General features: G+C 33.5%; 1 protein-coding gene across 1 annotated transcript in view; it reads right to left on the reverse strand.

The window, feature by feature from the left end:
* LOC130441496 (myosin-10) overlaps positions 1 to 21,792 on the reverse strand; it is a 135,918-nt gene that overhangs the window by 92,675 nt on the left and 21,451 nt on the right. The window contains exon 3 of the mRNA XM_056775210.1: positions 15,682 to 15,937. Coding sequence (XP_056631188.1) covers positions 15,682 to 15,937 — 256 coding nt within the window. The remainder of the gene's footprint in view (positions 1 to 15,681; positions 15,938 to 21,792) is intronic.

Below are 21,792 nucleotides of genomic sequence, written 5' to 3' on the forward strand. Positions count from 1 at the left end.
AAAACCAAAGAATTTAGTAAACGTAACTTAGAAAAAAAGGAATGGAAAGAGGTTAAACTGATTACAAAGTTAATGTCAATTATGGACAAGAGGATGAATAAAGGTAGAAAAAGTGTTGAAAGTGATTCCAAATACAACTTTACGTTGTTTCTGGTTGATGATTTAACAATAAAATTAATGCCAAAAGGGAGATCATGGAAATTTTGATAAATTACAAGCATAAGTCTAACAGCTAAGCTCCAAACTATTCATTGCAGCCAATTAATTCTTGACTAAGTATTTATTACGAAAATAGTAACGCGGAAGATACGATTTATACTGATTTTTTTCCTAATTCCTGGTACTTGCCATTTTTTGTCCATTCTATTAATGTGTGTGCTTTCCACGCGTCCGCGAACTTCGCGACACATTCGTTGTGCGCTCGCTCCGCCCCGCTGCCGCTCGTAAACTCCTAGTATGATAAGACTGTAAGTCGAAGGCGATTTTAGACAAACGAAAAAAGAATAACAGAAACAAACGTGTATTTTGCGGACCTTTTGAAAATATAGGAAACTCGCTGGACTAAATCACATATTAAAAAGTGAAATATTTCCTTACAGTAAAATAACTTGGCGCTGAAAACTGACTCTTCCTAGTTTTTTTCACATCGAACGAATCGACAATAATCTACGAAAGTGTCTACAATCGAAACAATAGTCACAAATAATTTAAAGCTCTAATCTGGGTCAATACAAAGCTGGAAAAGCATAAAAAACAGATGGGCAGTTTCGTTTGTAGTACAATCAGTTGAAAACGGTACAATTTAAAATATATATGTACATATATACGGAATACATTCATGCTATAAATCAAGATATGGGAATATATCTACATATTTTATTTCGGGTATTTTTATATGTCAAGAAACCCTAACCAAATATATTGTTCATTCCTATCCACACGCATTGCAACGATGTTAATAAAATACAAAAATAAAAGAGGTGATATAAATGTAACGCTTTTTTGGTTGGATCTATAAAATTTTGATAACATACCCATTTTTAAAGAGCACGGTGGTCGTGACAATTACCCTTGAAACACCCTTGAACATTGAATTACGAAAATAATCGTGTTTTTTGTTGTCTAATAAAAAATAAATATTTTCCAAGTTAATTTCAAATTAACAGAACATATTTGATACATAGTAGTAGTATGTAGTTCTGGTTTAATAATAAATATCTCACCAATTATCATTTCCGAAAATAACCAGACATTCGTACTAATTAATAAATGGGAAAATTATATATTATCGATATACAATACGGGGGCTGCTACTTAAATTTTGAAAAATGGCAACATTGGCTTTGTGAATGTGACAAATCTGACATTGCCATCACAACGTTTGACGTTTTTAATGGTGAACGTATTCAGAATATGTTGTCATGGTTTTCTATGACTTTCGACATAGATTAAATTAAAAGCAGGGTAGCGATCGAATCGATGTAAGGATTTTAGAATTTTTAATCTTTTAAAGAGGTCCCAAGTAAATATCTAACAGCTTTCTTTTTTAGTTTGAAGATTCGATCAAATTGAGTCGCACCCCATCGCACGTACCCCAGAAGGGAAAGCCATATCAGAGATGCGACTCAATTAGGGCATAATAGACTGTTAAGGAGATGGATAAGTTCAGATCTTTTGAAAGTGAACTCAGCGCATAATAGGAGGAGCTTAATTTTTTAGATAAGGCGGCAATATTTAACTCCCATTTCAAGGAATTATCCACAACTAACCATTTAACATATTCAATGACGTCAATGGTGGTGTTATGTAATAAAAGAGGCTGCAATGTATTTTTATAGAATAAAACGTTGAGACAGAGAAGATTAGAATAGCACCATCATTTAAGGGTGATTAGGTCACTAGATAAGGTCCTATGAAGTGCCGTGAGATCAGGGTTTTTCCAAAAGAAAGAAACAGATGTCGTTTAACAACAGAAGAAACAAATAGGGCCTAGTACTGAGCCTTGGGACACTCTACATTCTATCGACTTGCAAGAAGACATTAACTCTTACAAACTGACTTCTGTTGGTAAGGTATGACTCAAACCATGCAAGAGGTGTTCCCCTGAACAACAACACCGATTAATAACGATTAACACAATCGGAAGCTTTAGAACAATCACAAAAAGTTGTTGTTGCGTTATTTCTTAGCTCATTCACAATAGATCAAGTTTAGCTCAGCTCATTTTTCGTTATTTTCCTCTAAACATGGTATCTTTTAGAATCTTTCGAAGTTATCTTTTACTACTCCTCCACATATTTACTTTTAATTCAGTACTTTCATCGAGACTAAAAGAGAAATAAATTATCGCTTCACTGAAACGTCTTATAGAATTATAGTTGGTAATGAGATACATCTACTTTTGCCATTGAATATTTTTCCACATCTATTCACAAGGATTGAAAAGTGGGACAGCCCTCATAGAACGACGTCACGATCAATATTCGTAAAGTTCAACGGCACTTCGCCCTATTTCTACCCCTACGTGGTGTTTATATTGCCTTTTTTTCAGAATCTCTGCGGAGAAGGTTTCTCCTTATTGTATGTGAGTATGATTTAAAGTGCCCTAAGTTGTTTGCTCATGAAGTGGACGTAACCTGTTTACTCTACGGTAGCAGGATTAATTAACAGTTAAAAATAACTGTAATTTCGTAGGGAGTCGAAGGACTATTTTTTCAAAATATTTTTCCATGCTTCAGGAGATAAAGTGAGTTTAATGAGGGACAATAAAAGAAAGCATGATTAATTTAATGTATAATAACGTATAAAACGTTTCTTTTCAGTTTCATTCAATTTCTAGCTCTTTCTTACCATACCTCTAATATCTGATTATCATTTTCCATGTTTTTAAAACTTTTTATCTGTTTGTAAGGGTGACTTGACATAAGGGGCATAGGTAAATAACTTTTATCTTCAGGAAAGTATGGAGCACAGTTCTTGTAGCGAAGATTTATATAAATATTAATATCTTTTAACTTGATTTTAGTATGACCACACTGAAAACCACAAAGACCCAAAGGCTTACGGTTACAACTGGTCCTGTTTCTATTTTCTTCCATCATTTTAATGGTTGACAAATATTTCGAATTTTTCGCTGTACAAATCACTAAACTTGGCATGTAATCAATATTTGTTCACCAAAAAGATGCTCGAAATATCCAAAAAACGTTTAGTTCACGGAAAAAAGTTTTTCCGACTGTATACTTTGAATTGAAAATGTGTGAGAGAGTTTTGAGCTGTTTATTTTCTATATCTAGTACATAGTTTTTGTACAAGTTTCAGCTAGGTAAATATATTAGAAAACAAAATAGCGACTTGAAGACGGAATCTAACGCAAGTTTTGTAAGATTATTATTTTTCTGTCATTACTTATAACGATTTTTAATATTTTTAATGCGATTCCAAAATTAACGATGGTACTGATCAAGTACCATGTTATTAAGTAGCTATTTTGCAAAGACATACGTAGTACGGTCCACGAGTTCTTGGTCTCATATAATAGAGTGTGTTCACAAAAAATTTTATGCACGATTTAATGACAAGTCTCAACAAGCTTTACAAAACGCTTCAACTTGTTGCTTACATCCATTTTGTTACAGTAGGGCTCAAACGACAACACTCAAGTTATTTTGACAAATGTCTCAAAGCGAGTTTAGAGTTGTTATAAAATTTTTGACCAAATAAATATTAACATCAACATAAATCAAAAACGGTATACGCGCATCAATATCAGGAATTAAAAATTGGTCTTAGTTGATTTGATGGGGACGAGAATCGTCAAAAGTTAATCCACGGGGTAAGATCCTATGGTGGTAACCATTTCATAAAACATTAAATTACTGGGATAAATTGTTCACCATAACAAATTATGTGTACTGGCTGTCCTCGTGAACTATTATATCGTATTACTGGCAAGGGTTGTCGTTGAAAAATTCTATCCAGAACTATTGATTCAAAACCCAAATCTGAACTGAATAAGACAATAAATAACCTTCGCTATTAAATCTTAAACTCAAATTTTATCTCCAACAAATAGCTGAGTTATCTCAAACAGAGACTGGGGATCTGTTTACTTTACTCTCAATCCACAGGCATGTCATAAGATTTAGGATCGATTATCAACTTTGCCTCTGTTGAAAAACAGACACTAAAATATTTAGATTGCAAAGCTAATCATGGATTATGTATAATTATTGGAGCTCCCATCGAAAGTTTACAAGTAGAACTAGGAGAGCCGTTAGTAGTTAATAGAAGACAATACCTAACATTGTCATGTGCCAGTACTATAACTACAATAGCAAGTTGCAAACAGATATCAATCCACGTTCGAATTCAGGAAAAGAGTCGACGATTCCTTTTATCATAGAGTTTCTAAGCATATCAGAAAATTAGATATGCAGTTTTCTCCCATTCTACAATTGAATATTGATATACCTTCCTCATGGCTGATTAAAACTCCGAGCATTGACAAAAGTTTGAATATCTTTAACAAGGCAGAAACCTCAGCATCTATATTATATCAGAACTTTCCCTCGAAACTCTCCATGTGTTCTAACTTTCATAAAATATACTCTGGTGCATTCAAAACCCCCAATGGGATGCTGTTATCACTTCTCATAAACCTTCCTTGAAATATAAATTACTTCACATAAGCTCTGTACATTCAGCAGAAATATATACTATACTACAAGCTTTGGTCAAGATTCAATCATCAAGCCTACAAAAAATGTATATTGTGTACATACAGCTTCGGCCAATAGAAATGTATTTATGTTCGATTCGATGTTTTCATTGGTAAACAGAGGAGATGATAAGTCCGCGTGGACTGACGTCTACCGAATTTTATACGGGGAGTTAACATTATTTTTCATTTCTTAATTTGGTATGAGTGCCGAGCGTATTTGCGTCGTGGATAATATCTGTAAGTATCTGTTAGATACGTCTTCAATTGACAAATTTTGATTATATTACCAAATCCATCGCTAATAACCAACATGGTTGATGCAAAATAGCTGCTTTTTCGAAGAAAAACATAAAATTCCTGTAACATCTGGAAAACTAGTTGATATTTTTATATTACTGCCGTTTCTTGTACATTCGACTATAAAAGTGGAAGTAAGTTACACAGAAGAGAAATATTCTTTATCGTACAGATAAGCTATAAACACAATATCGATCCAAGTTTAATGCAAGTCACATGTAAGAAGGTGACATTTGACATTAAATAAAGACGATAGGGGCAAGAACTATTTTTATTATATCATATAATAAAAACGGTAGCAAATTTACTTGGTCGTATTTAGTTTTTTCATTGAAATACATTATTCAATTCAAGTAAAATCCCAGTTATTTTTGAGTGGAAATAAACGTGATTTATATATCGAAAAGAACGAAATAAAAGGAAAATTCTGGATACATTCAAATATTATTTTACTAAGTATGGGGGTGGTTCAAATATAAACCGGAATGTTACAAAGCTGAAAATTGTTTCTAAATAGCATCCTTCACTAGAGTTGCCAGATTTTCTTCAGCCTATAAGGGTCAAATGATTAAATAGGCAAAAATACAGGAATTTGGTTTTTTATCCAGGAAAAATAAAAAACAATATTGCAGAGTGACATTCTTTATTTGTTTTTTATTTTTCTCCGAGTAGCAAGTTAGTTTTAACATATTTTTATTGGTTTAAACATATTTATGAAAATCAATACAGCTAAAATCGTAATTAAAAACTCACTTAAGTCCATTTAAACACCATCTGTGAAAAAACTCTTTCCACAAAACAGTTTGAGCGGAGTATACTAAAAACGAAGGATAAAATTCGGAAAATTTTAGGGATTTCGGCACTGGAAAACTCTTTGATGGGTTTTTTTCCAAATTTCAATCGCTCCCATAGCTTCACACTCTTGCCATGTCTCCGGAAGTTTTCGTATGCCTTTTTCGTAATAATCCCTCGGCTTGTCATGTGTTATCCGCCTCTTTCAATAGACATAATGAAAAACAGTCGCTGTGAGACAAATAGGGACTATAGGGAGAGTTTTCCAATGTTCCCAACCAAATTTGTTGTCTTGCAGCAAAATCGCACCTACTGATTCAAATATCGCGTCGTTGGTATCTGTGAAAACGTTTAACCGAATTTTTTAGGAGATTACTAGAATACTGCATCTTCATCGTTCGTTGTCCAGTAAGAAAATCAACCGCAATTACTTCTCTCATCTCCCGAAACACGGTACACAACACCTTCCTCGCTGACAACCTAACCTTAGTTGTAACTGATGCGTCTTTGTCTTTCTTCCTCCACCCAATAAACTTGTTTTCTCTCCGGTCTTCCAAGTCGCGGCTGTAATGAATATCCGGTGCAATAAATTATCTGCTACCTCTTCATAACGCTACAGGAGTCGCGTGCAAACTTCTCAGTGTGTGAATTTTGCTCAAAATTCAGAAGTCTTGGCACTCATCTGGCTATGGCTAAAATGTTGCTGTAACCGAGCAGTTCATGGATTATTTGCGCAATACTACCTAATTCTTCTGCCATATCACGCCTTTTTCGTAATAATCTCTCGGCTTGTCATGTGCCATCCGCCTCTTTCAATGGAACAATGGACAATTCATACTTAGATTAAAGTATCTCCCGAGCAAATTGTAGCCACTTTTTTCGTTCCTCCACTGCTATAGGCACGCGAATAAAAAGTTTTCCAGGTTTCAATGAAATATAAAGCCAGTACCACACGATGGATCCAATGCTTCCAACGTTGGATGCTGAATGTAACGTGTAGTCGTAGCGTCATTCAATGTTGGCATTGGAACGTTGGCCATGGGAAGCCGGTTTTTTCTTAACCCACGTAAAAGGAGTACCTAACGTTGAAACTGAGTTACAACCATCACTTTTGGTACATCTTCACGTACTTCTGGTCCTTTTGCCAGTTTATTTCTATCTGCTGTATGCTGTTTTTAACTTTTCTGCACAGTTTTCATTTCTTTGGGTAAATTTAGGTAAGGTTCAAGACTTCGTCCAATGTTCAGCCGTACGAATATTCTTACAATGTTGGATGCATGGTAGTACCGGATTAAGCATTACTTTTATATTTTATACTAGTTTTAAAAAACACTTTATATTAGTTATATTAGTAATGAGAGTTTTAGCGGGAAGTTTCAACCAAAAATTTAAACTGTTGATTTGGACAATAAATGTACTAACTGTAATATCCATGCACGAATTTTAATATTGTCCGAATTACAGAAATTTCCAATGAACTTCATCTTTTATACATTGAAACCAAAAAGGAAAAACCTTTCAATTTGGTAAGGAAGCCGTTGAAAATAAACTATTCGAATCATATCAAACACTTGAAAATTATTTTCATAAATAAATGTATTCGCAAACAAGGAGCAACAAGCTGCTTCGAACAAATTAATCCATTGCTCCCTCTTAAATCGCTTAGAGCCATTTTAATCTTTCGCTCGAGCAAATAAGCGATTTAGTTCCATTATGACTATGCTTCTAACCGGCAACGTTCAACGTTGACGATTGAGCAGTTTTGTTAGTTTAATTGCTACATTTGTAACAGAAGACCTTATAAAGGGTTTTATCACAAACATATATTATGTTAAGAAGATCCTCAGACTTATTTACATTTTCCATTAAAGATGTTTTTATTTCCAGCAACTTGTCCACTGCAAATTCTAGGTTTCCTTTTTGTTTAGATAAACCGGTGGTTTGGCATCAACAACATTCCTGCTTATAGTTTTACTATAATCATTGTTTTCTCCTCTGAACCTTTATTGGGAAGTTTTTCTCAGCACTCACAAGATTCTAGATGATTATATCTTCTACATATAGGAGTACAATTAATCCATTTTTATCATGATATACCATTTCTAGGAATATGTTCTCCATTAGAACCAAATTTTTAGTCTCTTTCTTTCATACTATGATCGAATAAACACGCTAAAAGTTCCAGTGAAGTCAAAGATTGGTTGACTCGCTATTCAATTCAAATTATATTCATAATTGGATCCTATCCATTCTGTTTCTAAAGCCATTCCAAGTGAACCATTTTGTACTTCCTACCATATTATCTCTTTTTATATATAAAATTTAAATCATGAAATCGAACCTAATTTAAAAGAATCTGGTAGGCTAGTTACTCTACTCAATACATTAGTAGAAAATTAGACGGACACAATTATGGACTGTGACAATAAAACCTTGCTCTTTGTCATATTTCTACAAATTCATATTATACAAAAAATGTTTTTTAATAAAATATGCGGCTTTGATATTTGGTTATCGTAGTAAATCAAAAAGCAACAAGTATGGACCCAGAAGTACCTGGCCCAACAAAGAAAACACAAAAATTAGTTTTTCTAAGAATTTATATATTATTCCATACCCTTTTTATAATAAGAATCGTCAAGCTTCTCAAAATAGGCCTTAACTGCGGACATAACCTCTTCATTGTTGAAGAATCTTTGACCAATCAGCAATTTTTTCAAGTCTGGGAACAGAAAATCAAGAAAATCTTCCGAGGGTGCTCAATCTGGCGAATAGTATGCAAAAGGTAGGAATTCAAATTCATTAATTTTGGACATTGCAATAACGGATGCATGGTGCATTGATTTGATAGAACAACACTTTTTTCTTAGCCAAATGTGGCCATTTTTGGTTGATTTATTCGCTCAACGTTGCAATAAGTTAGCATAATACTTGCTGTTGATAGTTTTTCCTTTTGCAAGATAATCAATGGAAATTATCCCACAAGCATCGCAAAAAACGACGCCATGACCTTGCCAGGAGGTGGAACGGTTTTCTCCTTCTTTGGAGCGGGTTGTCTCTTTCAGTTCATTGTTTTTATTGTTCTTCTGTTTCGGGTGCGAAGTGGTGGACCCACGTTTCATCCATGGTTATGAAACGGCGCAAAAATTCGGCTTTATTTCTGTAAACCATTGTCAAACATTCGAAGCTATTTTTGTTCCATTGTGGGCAAACGCGGCACCCATCTTGCGCACAACTTTCCAAATGTTTAGTTATTATGCCTCCTTTGAAATGCCTACTACGTCTGCTAGCTTGCGAACTTTCAGTCGACGATCATCCAGTATCGCTTTGTGGATTTCTTCGACATCTGTACGACATCATCGACGACGACGACGACGACATACATAACGTTGACAAATTTTTTCCATAGTTACAAATTCATTGAAAACATTCACTATTGATGACTGCCAAACAAATGCTAAGCAACATGGCGTCTTCAAACTTGAATCGTATGCTGTATAGATTCTGTACTTTCTAATACATTGATATTTTTTAAGCAACTCCGCCATCTCTAGGCCAGGCCTGGTACTTTGGGGATCATCCTCGTAGAGGAATTGAATATTTGTGCAATGATTTCTAAAAATAAGAATGGATTTTAACAAATATAAAAGTAATCAAAACTCAATAGCTGCTGCTTTTCAATAATTTCATTTTTGTCAAAATACGATGGCTCGTAGCAAAACTGCAAAATACCCAAGAACCAACGTAAAACTAAATATATCATATAACCATTAAGTAGATAAATAAAGTGACGAATGTTGAAAAAATAATGCAACTCAATAGGAAATATTTTTGAGTAATAATCAGTAACCCAGACAATATAAATGAAATAAATTGGGAGTAGGTGGGCTTAGTCCGAGTCTGACTATTATCTATTTAACATCAAATTTCCGGAGGTTGTCACAAATGAATTCATATGTGGCAATTATTCAGCATTGTTACCATACGAATCAAATCTTTGTATATTTGATGTAATTTGGATTAATACGATCCTGTATACTGTTTATTTGAGTCGGGTGTAATGTCTTGTTTATTTTTAAATTAACGACTCTTATAGACAAAATTAATTCAGCTGGTTTTGATCTTTGTAAACGATTATATTGTTTAAATTACCGCACTTTGTGAGTTATAAAAGGCTATAAAAACGATACTGGTATATTATCTTAATGATACGGGTTCCTAATTTCAAAGAGAATTGATATTTGAGAAAATATTCTGAAAATTTTGGGTTTATACAAGAATCAAGTTGATAAATAATGATTCTTCGTGTCGCTAATACTCTGTTTTAGTACAAGGCGTCTTTAAAGAAAGTTCACATTTAAAAAAACAAATTTAACAGTTGCACACACAGAATTCATCAGTTATTCTCCGAAATGGCGACCATTTCGTGACGGATATTTTCTTCTAATTGTGCCATGAAAGTCGGTTTGTTAGCGTAAACTTTAGATTTGACATAACCCCACAAGAAAGAGTCCATAGGTGTTAAATCGGAACAGCGTGTAGAGCAACTTATGTCATCTCGCTCGGAGTTCAATTCGATAGGAAAAATTCACGAGCTCGTGGCAGAGATCTATGAGACGTATTCTTTAGTTGTAACAATAAAATTTTTGCAATTTAGGCATGAAGAAGTCGTAGGTATATCATCTGTACATTACGCTATGAATTTACTATGACTGTAATTTTGCTTGTTGACGTGCCCATTAAAACGAAACTGAGCTTCATGATGATCTATGCACGTTTAAAGCAACAGCACGCTTAGGAAAAGACAAATCAGTCGCATTCCTAACATACCAAGTACCATTGTCTATATTTTTAACTGTTGTGGAAGACCTTGAACGCTGATTTTGTTTGTCAGTGTTGATACATCTCTTCAAACTTTTCAACCAATATTCCAATAGTCGAGCGCCTGGCGGATCATTCGAGTGACGAACATTGCGAGGTTTGTAGAATTCTCTACGCTCTACAGTCGCTGAATTACCGTTTTTGTAAAACCCACGCACGCACTACGCACGGTCCGCTCAATAGCGACTAAATTCCCAAGAACCAGGCTATGAATTGACATACCTCACGCACTCAAAACGCAATACAAAGGTGAACTTTGTTTTGAAACACCTAGTATGTATTACTAGACAAATGATATTCTCAAAGGTTAAAGGAAACCTTATTTATTATACATCATAGCTGTAGCAATTATTTGTGACATGAATGTAAATAGTTAACTTGTATAGCCACGACATGGTTATATAGCCCAAAAATGAGAAAGATAGGAAAATGATTATATTATCATTTATGATAAAATGGGCCAATGAAAATGGTTTAATCATTTTGATTTTTCAATTATTCCAACAATGTGTAACCACATCAAAGTCTCTCAAAAAGTAGAAAAAACCTCTTAAAATCGTACTGGGTCCATTCATAATACAATTGTAACGAACACCGATCATCCAATCGATAATAATCGATTATTATGTTTCCAATTCCAGTGGATTTCTGGAAGTCTTTTGTCCTTATTTTCATAGTGTTTTGGGTGAACTTCTTTCATCAGATTTTCCTCCCAAAATCCTGAGTGCAGGAGATGAATCCTCTTCATCAACTTTTTGAACGACTTCCTGCAGCTTTTTCATTGGCATATAAAAGACTTTCAAACTGAACATCTGTCCCTGTTTACTGTGTAAACTGGGTAGAATAATGTTTATTTGGATCTATTAAAAATTTATGTTTGATGTTCATTTTCCCGGAATACACTCGTTTCGATAAAGCTCTAAAGGAAATAAGAGTATTTGGAAGGTCTACTTTGGAAACCAATGACTTTGAGGTTGCCACACGCTTTCCAATGATACTCCTCCTACTTTATCAGTTTCTTTAACATTTACATTCATTAATAGCTCTCTACATTGCTTCAAAATGTCCCGGAACTTTCCTATAAGATATGATGTTAACAAATTCCTCTGTTGTGAGCGAGATCCAAGAATATCTGGTATAGATATGGATAAGTGTTATTTTCTTATGAAATCAGTTCAATTTGTTTAATTAAATGTAAAATATTTTCTGGAAGAAACGAATCTTCCGACTCGCCAAAAATAAATTTAACTTAAACATTACATTAATTGACATCTAATTTTTTTCTGACTTGGGTTGATGGGACAAATTGGATGCGGCAGATCTTGTATGTAGATGTAGAAGGAAATGAAACATCGACATACATAATACTTACCTTATATTTTGTATTGAATTCCTCTTTGTAACACAACAGTAGCAGTTATTTTCATGATTGCCCTTTAGCAAAAGAGTTAACAACAATATAACAAAGAGTTAATACTTTCTCATCAATGCGATTATAGTCATAATATCCTAACCTAACCTAACCTAACCTAACCTAACCTGACTTAACCTAACCATTCTTAAATTAAAAAGCTTTTTTGAGGAAAATTCAGAATACGCAATTTTTTAATTATTTTGAACCTTATACCAAAAATGCACTCATTCTTAGAAAAAATAATTCCCTCAATATTTCATTTAATATAGAACATTCGGTAATTTTGGAAAATCTTAGATGTTGCTGATGATTTTTCGTTTTGTTTTAATGATAATAATTATTCAAAAGTTCGTACGTTTGTCCATCTCTAGGACTCACTTCGGCAGATAAGATTTTCTTGTGCGCTCGTCGAACGATGCACGAAATGTTTTCTAAATGTGTCTGTGCTCTCGATGCAAGTCCCATACCGATGGGACGTCAGTCATCCAAACTATAAAATAAGTCATGAAGACTTATGGAAATACCAGTGCCGTTCGGCATTGAAATCTAAGAAGTAGAAAAGAAGATTGAAAATTGGCTAGAGAAAAGAAGAAAGAAATAGATTCGAAGGAGACCGGTTCAGGTGCAGAATATACATATAAAAGCCTTAAATTGTGTCAATATTATGTGGATCGACTAAACTATGACACGTTCAAATGTACTGGCCAATGTGGACGAGCCGAAAGTCGATCGACATAGTGTAGACACAGCTTTATAGAGTATTTATGCAGAGATTTTTAGGTCTAAACGTGTTAACTTCTGTTATAATTAAATAACTCAATTCACCAGCTTTTTAAAAACAATTTATTCAACAAACTGATGATTCAATAATTTACAAGTTTTACAGTTACAAGTGGTTACACTAATCTTACTGGCGTATAGACTAATATCAAATTGATTGAACCCAGTATTCGTTTTACGAGCTTCTTTATATATAAGTTCTTGTTTTATACAATAGGAATTATAAAATTAGATAAATATATTTATGGTTCATTCTAGTCACATTAATAATAATTAAATAATAAATAATTGAAGACGATACTGGGGTTGAAGTTGAATCTATAAAATTGACAGAAATATCAAACACAGACAATTTATAGTAACGATAACGTTTATGAGGTTAGAGTTCATAATAATAAATTAAGTAATTGATGATGATGCGCCGCTGTGAAAAGGGTTGTTTTGGATTTCTTAACTTTATTATTCATTTGTTTACAGTCAAATTTTTTAATCATTCATCTCCTCATAACTTTTATTTTCATTTTAACCATCAAACAGAAAAAGTAGAATGGAAACTTCATTACTTCTTACACTAACTATTGCTAGCAAACTTTTCTCTCTATTTTATTTTAAATAGTTTATATCATGTTTGTTATGTCCGAGCTATATGTGGTGAATGTCTATTTCTATTTCTAGAAATTTTACTAATTGACTAACAGATGTGCGATCGGAATTTGTTATTTCATTTGCTGATTTTCGAGGTTATATTATTTGTTTACGAAATTTATAAACGACGCGTGCTTTGCTTTAATGTTTAAAATCCATATAACGCCGAACAAAGATAACTAATTTGGTTCGTTATATTTTCTTATAAACATTTTAAAATCTGAAAATGTTTATCGTAATGTACAAAGAATACAACAATTCCCAAAAACTGTATATCAACAACTCCGAAATATATCAATTTCTAGTTATAAAATGTGACCTAATAATGATAAACTATGATATACATACATGACGGAAAAATTGTTTGATATTTTATCTGGCTTTACAGGAAACGAAATTTTATTTTAATGTAGTTCGTTTTTTTAATAACATACGAGGTCTAGCTATTGAATAACGAGACTGATAGTCTAGAGGGCGGTTGTGTAAAAAACGAGTAGTTCGTTTGGTATCTAGATATCTTGTCTATGGATGTCCCAAAACACGTTTCCGTCACTATTATAGTATTTGTGCACTAGCGGTTTTTATCTCGTGCCGAAAACCATGTGTGACAAAAAACAGGAGTATCAATCTCAAATTTCTCGTTAAATTGAAAAAAAATCCGATTTATATAAATTGTTGCAAGATGCCTATGGGGACACTTCTCCATCTCGTGCGCGTGTTTTTTAGTCGTGTAACCGCTTTAGTGAAAGTCTAGAGAGCACTGAAAATAATCAGAGCCCAGGTCGCCTTGTGACTGTCTCAACTCCGGAAACGGTGACCAAAATCAAACAAATTGTGCGTGCAGATCGTGGAATGAGCATCCGGATGATTGCCGAGGCTGTAAACGACGATAGAGAAACGGTTAGAAAAATTTCACACGAGGAATTACACATGATAAAAGTCTGTGCGAAGTTGGTGCCAAAAACCAAAAGCTGTTGCGTCAACGGGTCTGCTCAGATTTCCTTTAAAGATTAGAAAGGTTAGACAAAGATCTGCTTTGAAAGGGACCCGATTTGAGTCGATGGAAGCGGTAAAGCAGAAAACGCCAAACCTCCTAAAGGCTCTCACCAAAGAACACTTCCAGCACTGCTTCGATCAATGGAAAGTGTGTGGCGAAGAGAGTACATTGAAGAGGATTCAAATGTGGAATAATTTTTATAATAAAACCCTTTTTCGTAACCAGTCTCGTTATTTAATAGCCAGACTTTCGTATAGGTACAGGTACATATGTAATTTTTAATTAATCCAATTTTCTTATCTTGATTCAAACGATGTTTGATGGAGGAGTGAATTTATAATAAGTAAGTTAAGACCGATTGATAGATTTGACATTTCTTTTGCTGTTGCCGTTCGACTTCTATTGACCCTATTCATAAATTTGCTGCCGTTAACTTGAAAATTTTTTTATTCATTTAACGCGTGTACTACGTTTTGTTTTCATGATATTTTTGTGGTTTTGTTTATAATCCAGTATTTATGGAAAATATCAAGGAAACGGATGGGATTGGCTCTTTTCTATTACTACGAAAGTTGTTACAAACGGCCGACGGGAAAAGGTAAAATTCGTTTTTTTTTTAAAGTCACCAATGACAGACGGCGACTTTAAACGGCAACTATGAATGATCTTATGCATTTTAACTAAATTTTTTAACAGCAAACGTCAACGGCAATGGCAAACAGAAAGTCAGATTTATTCTTCATTCTCTTCAAAACTCTATACCCCAAAAAATTTTCGGAAGTTTAGCATATAATACATGTTTGTCTCCACTATTACCACTCCGTTATTCTGAAACCACTTTCACTTAGAAAGTTTAGGAATAGAGAGTGAGGGAGCCAGTATATATATATTTCGTACACTGACAGTGTCACCAAAAACATTTAGTTCATATAACAGAAAAATAAAAGTTGGTTTTATAGAAAGGTAAGTTCAATGTTCAATCTAATCAAATATTGTAAGATAAATATAAAAACTTTGGGTTTAGATCATTTTGAATTAACCCGTCGATACTAACAAGGTTTTCCTGTAACATGATCAATGTCTCTAATTTTGTTAGCGGACTAGAGACCCCAACAATTAAAGCTAACGAAGTTAATTTGCTGGAATACTAACCTGATTCTCGCTACTTAGTAATTTGAGCTGGTCGTTGATTAGGCTGTACTTGGCAGATTCCTCTTTCCTTAATGCTCTCTCTTTCTTCAATTCAGGACTCCAAAACGTTTTAATGGAATGCATAGATGATCCTAATTTTTGGTTGGTTAATTCCAATTCTTTTTTTAAGTTTGCGAGGTCTCGTTGAAGGTCAGAATTTTGATGCTGAAGTTCTCCTATAAAAGGCTGATGGGAGGTGGGTGACTGACGGGCGGATCTGGAAGTAAAACTGTTCAGATGTTAAGAGAGATTGACCACAAACTGGAAATTTCTTTTAATTATTAAAAAAATTTGTCATTTGTTGGCACATAGCACGGTTTTCATTACAAGTCTTCAAATATAAAATAAGATGATGATTAATTAAATTTGAAACAAAACACAATTTAATTGAGGGAAATAGTTTAAAATATAAGCAGAAACAAAAAGATTGGATGTATTGATTATCCCTTGTTATCAGTAGATAATATATTAAGTTGTAAATAGGGACTCCATGTAGTTGTACAGTTATTCAATTGACTTTTCGTTAGAATAACGAAAAATTACCGTAATCGAATGATTCTAAATATTTCATTAGTATTCGATTGGTTTGAAACGAGTAACGTCAACATTTATTTACGCTCTTCAATCTAATAATAGATCGCAATAACATCTGAAATTATGTTCGTGATATGACGGTTTAAAAATAACACTATCATGTCAGTAGAAATCCGAGAGAATGGGCTACTAGGTAAATTAATAAAATATGTATGTTCAGAGAGAAAACAATGAAAATTGTTAGGTAAAATTATGTCAACAAGATTTAGTAACCATTCATGCCAAAAAATGTAAAATTAATCTGATTAAAGCCACGACTAAACTGCTTTGTCTGTAACTACTTGATCATGCGCTATATGAAAATCGCGTTCCAGCAGTATGAAATTCAAAATGTTTTACGTTCCTGCAACAAATTGAACTTGTTTAATGGTAGTTCGAGACCGAGCAAAAATGTTTTGAATAAATTTTGGTTCACGCACATCCAAACATATTTTAGAATTCGCTATGCTATATCAGACTGTTGAATATTTTTAAAATGATAATTTAGTTACGTAAATCGAAAAATAAAAGAAAAATCCATAAGAATCCATACTGTGTGGTCTATCTATAGGGTATTCATGATCATCCCATGCCAAATCTTTGATATCCTATCTGCTAGCTGAGTTTCTGCTAGTGACGTTTGGTAGGAATATCATTCAAATCGGGCGACTAGGAATCGAGGTAGTTCGATTTGAATTCGAAAATTTCTAATTATTTATTAGCTGATTCAGAAAAAGTGCTTTAAAGCTCATCTATATTCGTTCAATTTCAATTTTTAAAAGCTTATCGGATAGCTGAGATTCTGCTAGTGACGTTTGTTGGGAATATCATTCAAATCGGGCGACTAGGAATCGAGGTAGTTCGATTTGAATTTGAGAATTTCTCAATATTTATTAGCTGATTCAGAAATGGTGCTTTAAAGCTCATCTATATTCGTTCAATTTCAATTTTTAAAAGCTTATAGGATAGCTGAGTTACTGCTAGTGACGTTTGGTAGGAATATCATTCAAATCGGGCGACTAGGAATCGAGGTAGTTCGATTTGAATTCGAAAATTTCTAATTATTTATTAGCTGATTCAGAAAAAGTGCTTTAAAGCTCATCGATATTCGTTCAATTTCAATTTTTAAAAGCTTATCGGATAGCTGAGATTCTGCTAGTGACGTTTGTTGGGAATATCATTCAAATCGGGCGACTAGGAATCGAGGTAGTTCGATTTGAATTTGAGAATTTCTCAATATTTATTAGCTGATTCAGAAATGGTGCTTTAAAGCTCATCTATATTCGTTCAATTTCAATTTTTAAAAGCTTATAGGATAGCTGAGTTTCTGCTAGTGACGTTTGGTAGGAATATCATTCAAATCGGGCGACTAGGAATCGAGGTAGTTCGATTTGAATTCGAAAATTTCTAATTATTTATTAGCTGATTCAGAAAAAGTGCTTTAAAGCTCATCTATATTCGTTCAATTTCAATTTTTAAAAGCTTATCGGATAGCTGAGATTCTGCTAGTGACGTTTGTTGGGAATATCATTCAAATCGGGCGACTAGGAATCGAGGTAGTTCGATTTGAATTCGAAAATTTCTAATTATTTATTAGCTGATTCAGAAAAAGTGCTTTAAAGCTCATCTATATTCGTTCAATTTCAATTTTTAAAAGCTTATCGGATAGCTGAGATTCTGCTAGTGACGTTTGTTGGGAATATCATTCAAATCGGGCGACTAGGAATCGAGGTAGTTGGATTTGAATTCGAAAATTTCTAATTATTTATTAGCTGATTCAGAAAAAGTGCTTTAAAGCTCATCTGTATTCGTTCAATTTCAATTTTTAAAAGCTTATCGGATAGCTGAGATTCTGCTAGTGACGTTTGTTGGGAATATCATTCAAATCGGGCGACTAGGAATCGAGGTAGTTCGATTTGAATTCGAAAATTTCTAATTATTTATTAGCTGATTCAGAAAAAGTGCTTTAAAGCTCATCTATATTCGTTCAATTTCAATTTTTAAAAGCTTATCGGATAGCTGAGATTCTGCTAGTGACGTTTGTTGGGAATATCATTCAAATCGGGCGACTAGGAATCGAGGTAGTTCGATTTGAATTCGAAAATTTCTAATTATTTATTAGCTGATTCAGAAAAAGTGCTTTAAAGCTCATCTATATTCGTTCAATTTCAATTTTTAAAAGCTTATCGGATAGCTGAGTTTCTGCTAGTAACGTTTGGTAGGTATATCATTCAAATCGGGCGACTAGGAATCGAGGTAGTTCGATTTGAATTCGAAAATTTCTAATTATTTATTAGCTGATTCAGAAAAAGTGCTTTAAAGCTCATCTATATTCGTTCAATTTCAATTTTTAAAAGCTTATCGGATAGCTGAGATTCTGCTAGTGACGTTTGTTGGGAATATCATTCAAATCGGGCGACTAGGAATCGAGGTAGTTCGATTTGAATTTGAGAATTTCTCAATATTTATTAGCTGATTCAGAAATGGTGCTTTAAAGCTCATCTATATTCGTTCAATTTCAATTTTTAAAAGCTTATAGGATAGCTGAGTTTCTGCTAGTGACGTTTGGTAGGAATATCATTCAAATCGGGCGACTAGGAATCGAGGTAGTTCGATTTGAATTCGAAAATTTCTAATTATTTATTAGCTGATTCAGAAAAAGTGCTTTAAAGCTCATCTATATTCGTTCAATTTCAATTTTTAAAAGCTTATCGGATAGCTGAGATTCTGCTAGTGACGTTTGTTGGGAATATCATTCAAATCGGGCGACTAGGAATCGAGGTAGTTCGATTTGAATTCGAAAATTTCTAATTATTTATTAGCTGATTCAGAAAAAGTGCTTTAAAGCTCATCTATATTCGTTCAATTTCAATTTTTAAAAGCTTATCGGATAGCTGAGATTCTGCTAGTGACGTTTGTTGGGAATATCATTCAAATCGGGCGACTAGGAATCGAGGTAGTTCGATTTGAATTCGAAAATTTCTAATTATTTATTAGCTGATTCAGAAAAAGTGCTTTAAAGCTCATCTATATTCGTTCAATTTCAATTTTTAAAAGCTTATCGGATAGCTGAGATTCTGCTAGTGACGTTTGTTGGGAATATCATTCAAATCGGGCGACTAGGAATCGAGGTAGTTGGATTTGAATTCGAAAATTTCTAATTATTTATTAGCTGATTCAGAAAAAGTGCTTTAAAGCTCATCTGTATTCGTTCAATTTCAATTTTTAAAAGCTTATCGGATAGCTGAGATTCTGCTAGTGACGTTTGTTGGGAATATCATTCAAATCGGGCGACTAGGAATCGAGGTAGTTCGATTTGAATTCGAAAATTTCTAATTATTTATTAGCTGATTCAGAAAAAGTGCTTTAAAGCTCATCTATATTCGTTCAATTTCAATTTTTAAAAGCTTATCGGATAGCTGAGATTCTGCTAGTGACGTTTGTTGGGAATATCATTCAAATCGGGCGACTAGGAATCGAGGTAGTTCGATTTGAATTCGAAAATTTCTAATTATTTATTAGCTGATTCAGAAAAAGTGCTTTAAAGCTCATCTATATTCGTTCAATTTCAATTTTTAAAAGCTTATCGGATAGCTGAGTTTCTGCTAGTAACGTTTGGTAGGTATATCATTCAAATCGGGCGACTAGGAATCGAGGTAGTTCGATTTGAATTCGAAAATTTCTAATTATTTATTAGCTGATTCAGAAAAAGTGCTTTAAAGCTCATCTATATTCGTTCAATTTCAATTTTTAAAAGCTTATCGGATAGCTGAGTTTCTGCTAGTAACGTTTGGTAGGTATATCATTCAAATCGGGCGACTAGGAATCGAGGTAGTTCGATTTGAATTCGAAAATTTCTAATTATTTATTAGCTGATTCAGAAAAAGTGCTTTAAAGCTCATCTATATTCGTTCAATTTCAATTTTTAAAAGCTTATCGGATAGCTGAGTTTCTGCTAGTGACGTTTGGTAGGAATATCATTCAAATCGGGCGACTAAGAATCGAGGTAGTTCGATTTGAATTCGAAAATTTCTGAATATTTATTAGCTGATTCAGAAATAGTGCTTCGAAGCTCATCGATATTCGTTCAATTTCAATTTTTAAAAGCTTATCGGATAGCTGAGATTCTGCTAGTGACGTTTGTTGGGAATATCATTCAAATCGGGCGACTAGGAATCGAGGTAGTTCGATTTGAATTCGAAAATTTCTAATTATTTATTAGCTGATTCAGAAAAAGTGCTTTAAAGCTCATCTATATTCGTTCAATTTCAATTTTTAAAAGCTTATCGGATAGCTGAGATTCTGCTAGTGACGTTTGTTGGGAATATCATTCAAATCGGGCGACTAGGAATCGAGGTAGTTCGATTTGAATTCGAAAATTTCTAATTATTTATTAGCTGATTCAGAAAAAGTGCTTTAAAGCTCATCTATATTCGTTCAATTTCAATTTTTAAAAGCTTATCGGATAGCTGAGATTCTGCTAGTGACGTTTGTTGGGAATATCATTCAAATCGGGCGACTAGGAATCGAGGTAGTTCGATTTGAATTCGAAAATTTCTAATTATTTATTAGCTGATTCAGAAAAAGTGCTTTAAAGCTCATCTATATTCGTTCAATTTCAATTTTTAAAAGCTTATCGGATAGCTGAGATTCTGCTAGTGACGTTTGTTGGGAATATCATTCAAATCGGGCGACTAGGAATCGAGGTAGTTCGATTTGAATTCGAAAATTTCTAATTATTTATTAGCTGATTCAGAAAAAGTGCTTTAAAGCTCATCTATATTCGTTCAATTTCAATTTTTAAAAGCTTATCGGATAGCTGAGTTTCTGCTAGTAACGTTTGGTAGGTATATCATTCAAATCGGGCGACTAGGAATCGAGGTAGTTCGATTTGAATTCGAAAATTTCTAATTATTTATTAGCTGATTCAGAAAAAGTGCTTTAAAGCTCATCTATATTCGTTCAATTTCAATTTTTAAAAGCTTATCGGATAGCTGAGTTTCTGCTAGTGACGTTTGGTAGGAATATCATTCAAATCGGGCGACTAAGAATCGAGGTAGTTCGATTTGAATTCGAAAATTCCTGAATATTTATTAGCTGATTCAGAAATAGTGCTTCGAAGCTCATCGGTATTCGTTCAATTTCAATTTTTAAAAGCTTATCGGATAGCTGAGATTCTGCTAGTGACGTTTGTTGGGAATATCATTCAAATCGGGCGACTAGGAATCGAGGTAGTTCGATTTGAATTCGAAAATTTCTAATTATTTATTAGCTGATTCAGAAAAAGTGCTTTAAAGCTCATCTATATTCGTTCAATTTCAATTTTTAAAAGCTTATCGGATAGCTGAGATTCTGCTAGTGACGTTTGTTGGGAATATCATTCAAATCGGGCGACTAGGAATCGAGGTAGTTCGATTTGAATTCGAAAATTTCTAATTATTTATTAGCTGATTCAGAAAAAGTGCTTTAAAGCTCATCTATATTCGTTCAATTTCAATT

The sequence above is a fragment of the Diorhabda sublineata genome, chromosome 3, assembly GCF_026230105.1.
Source record: "Diorhabda sublineata isolate icDioSubl1.1 chromosome 3, icDioSubl1.1, whole genome shotgun sequence".
NCBI lineage: Eukaryota > Metazoa > Arthropoda > Insecta > Coleoptera > Chrysomelidae > Diorhabda > Diorhabda sublineata.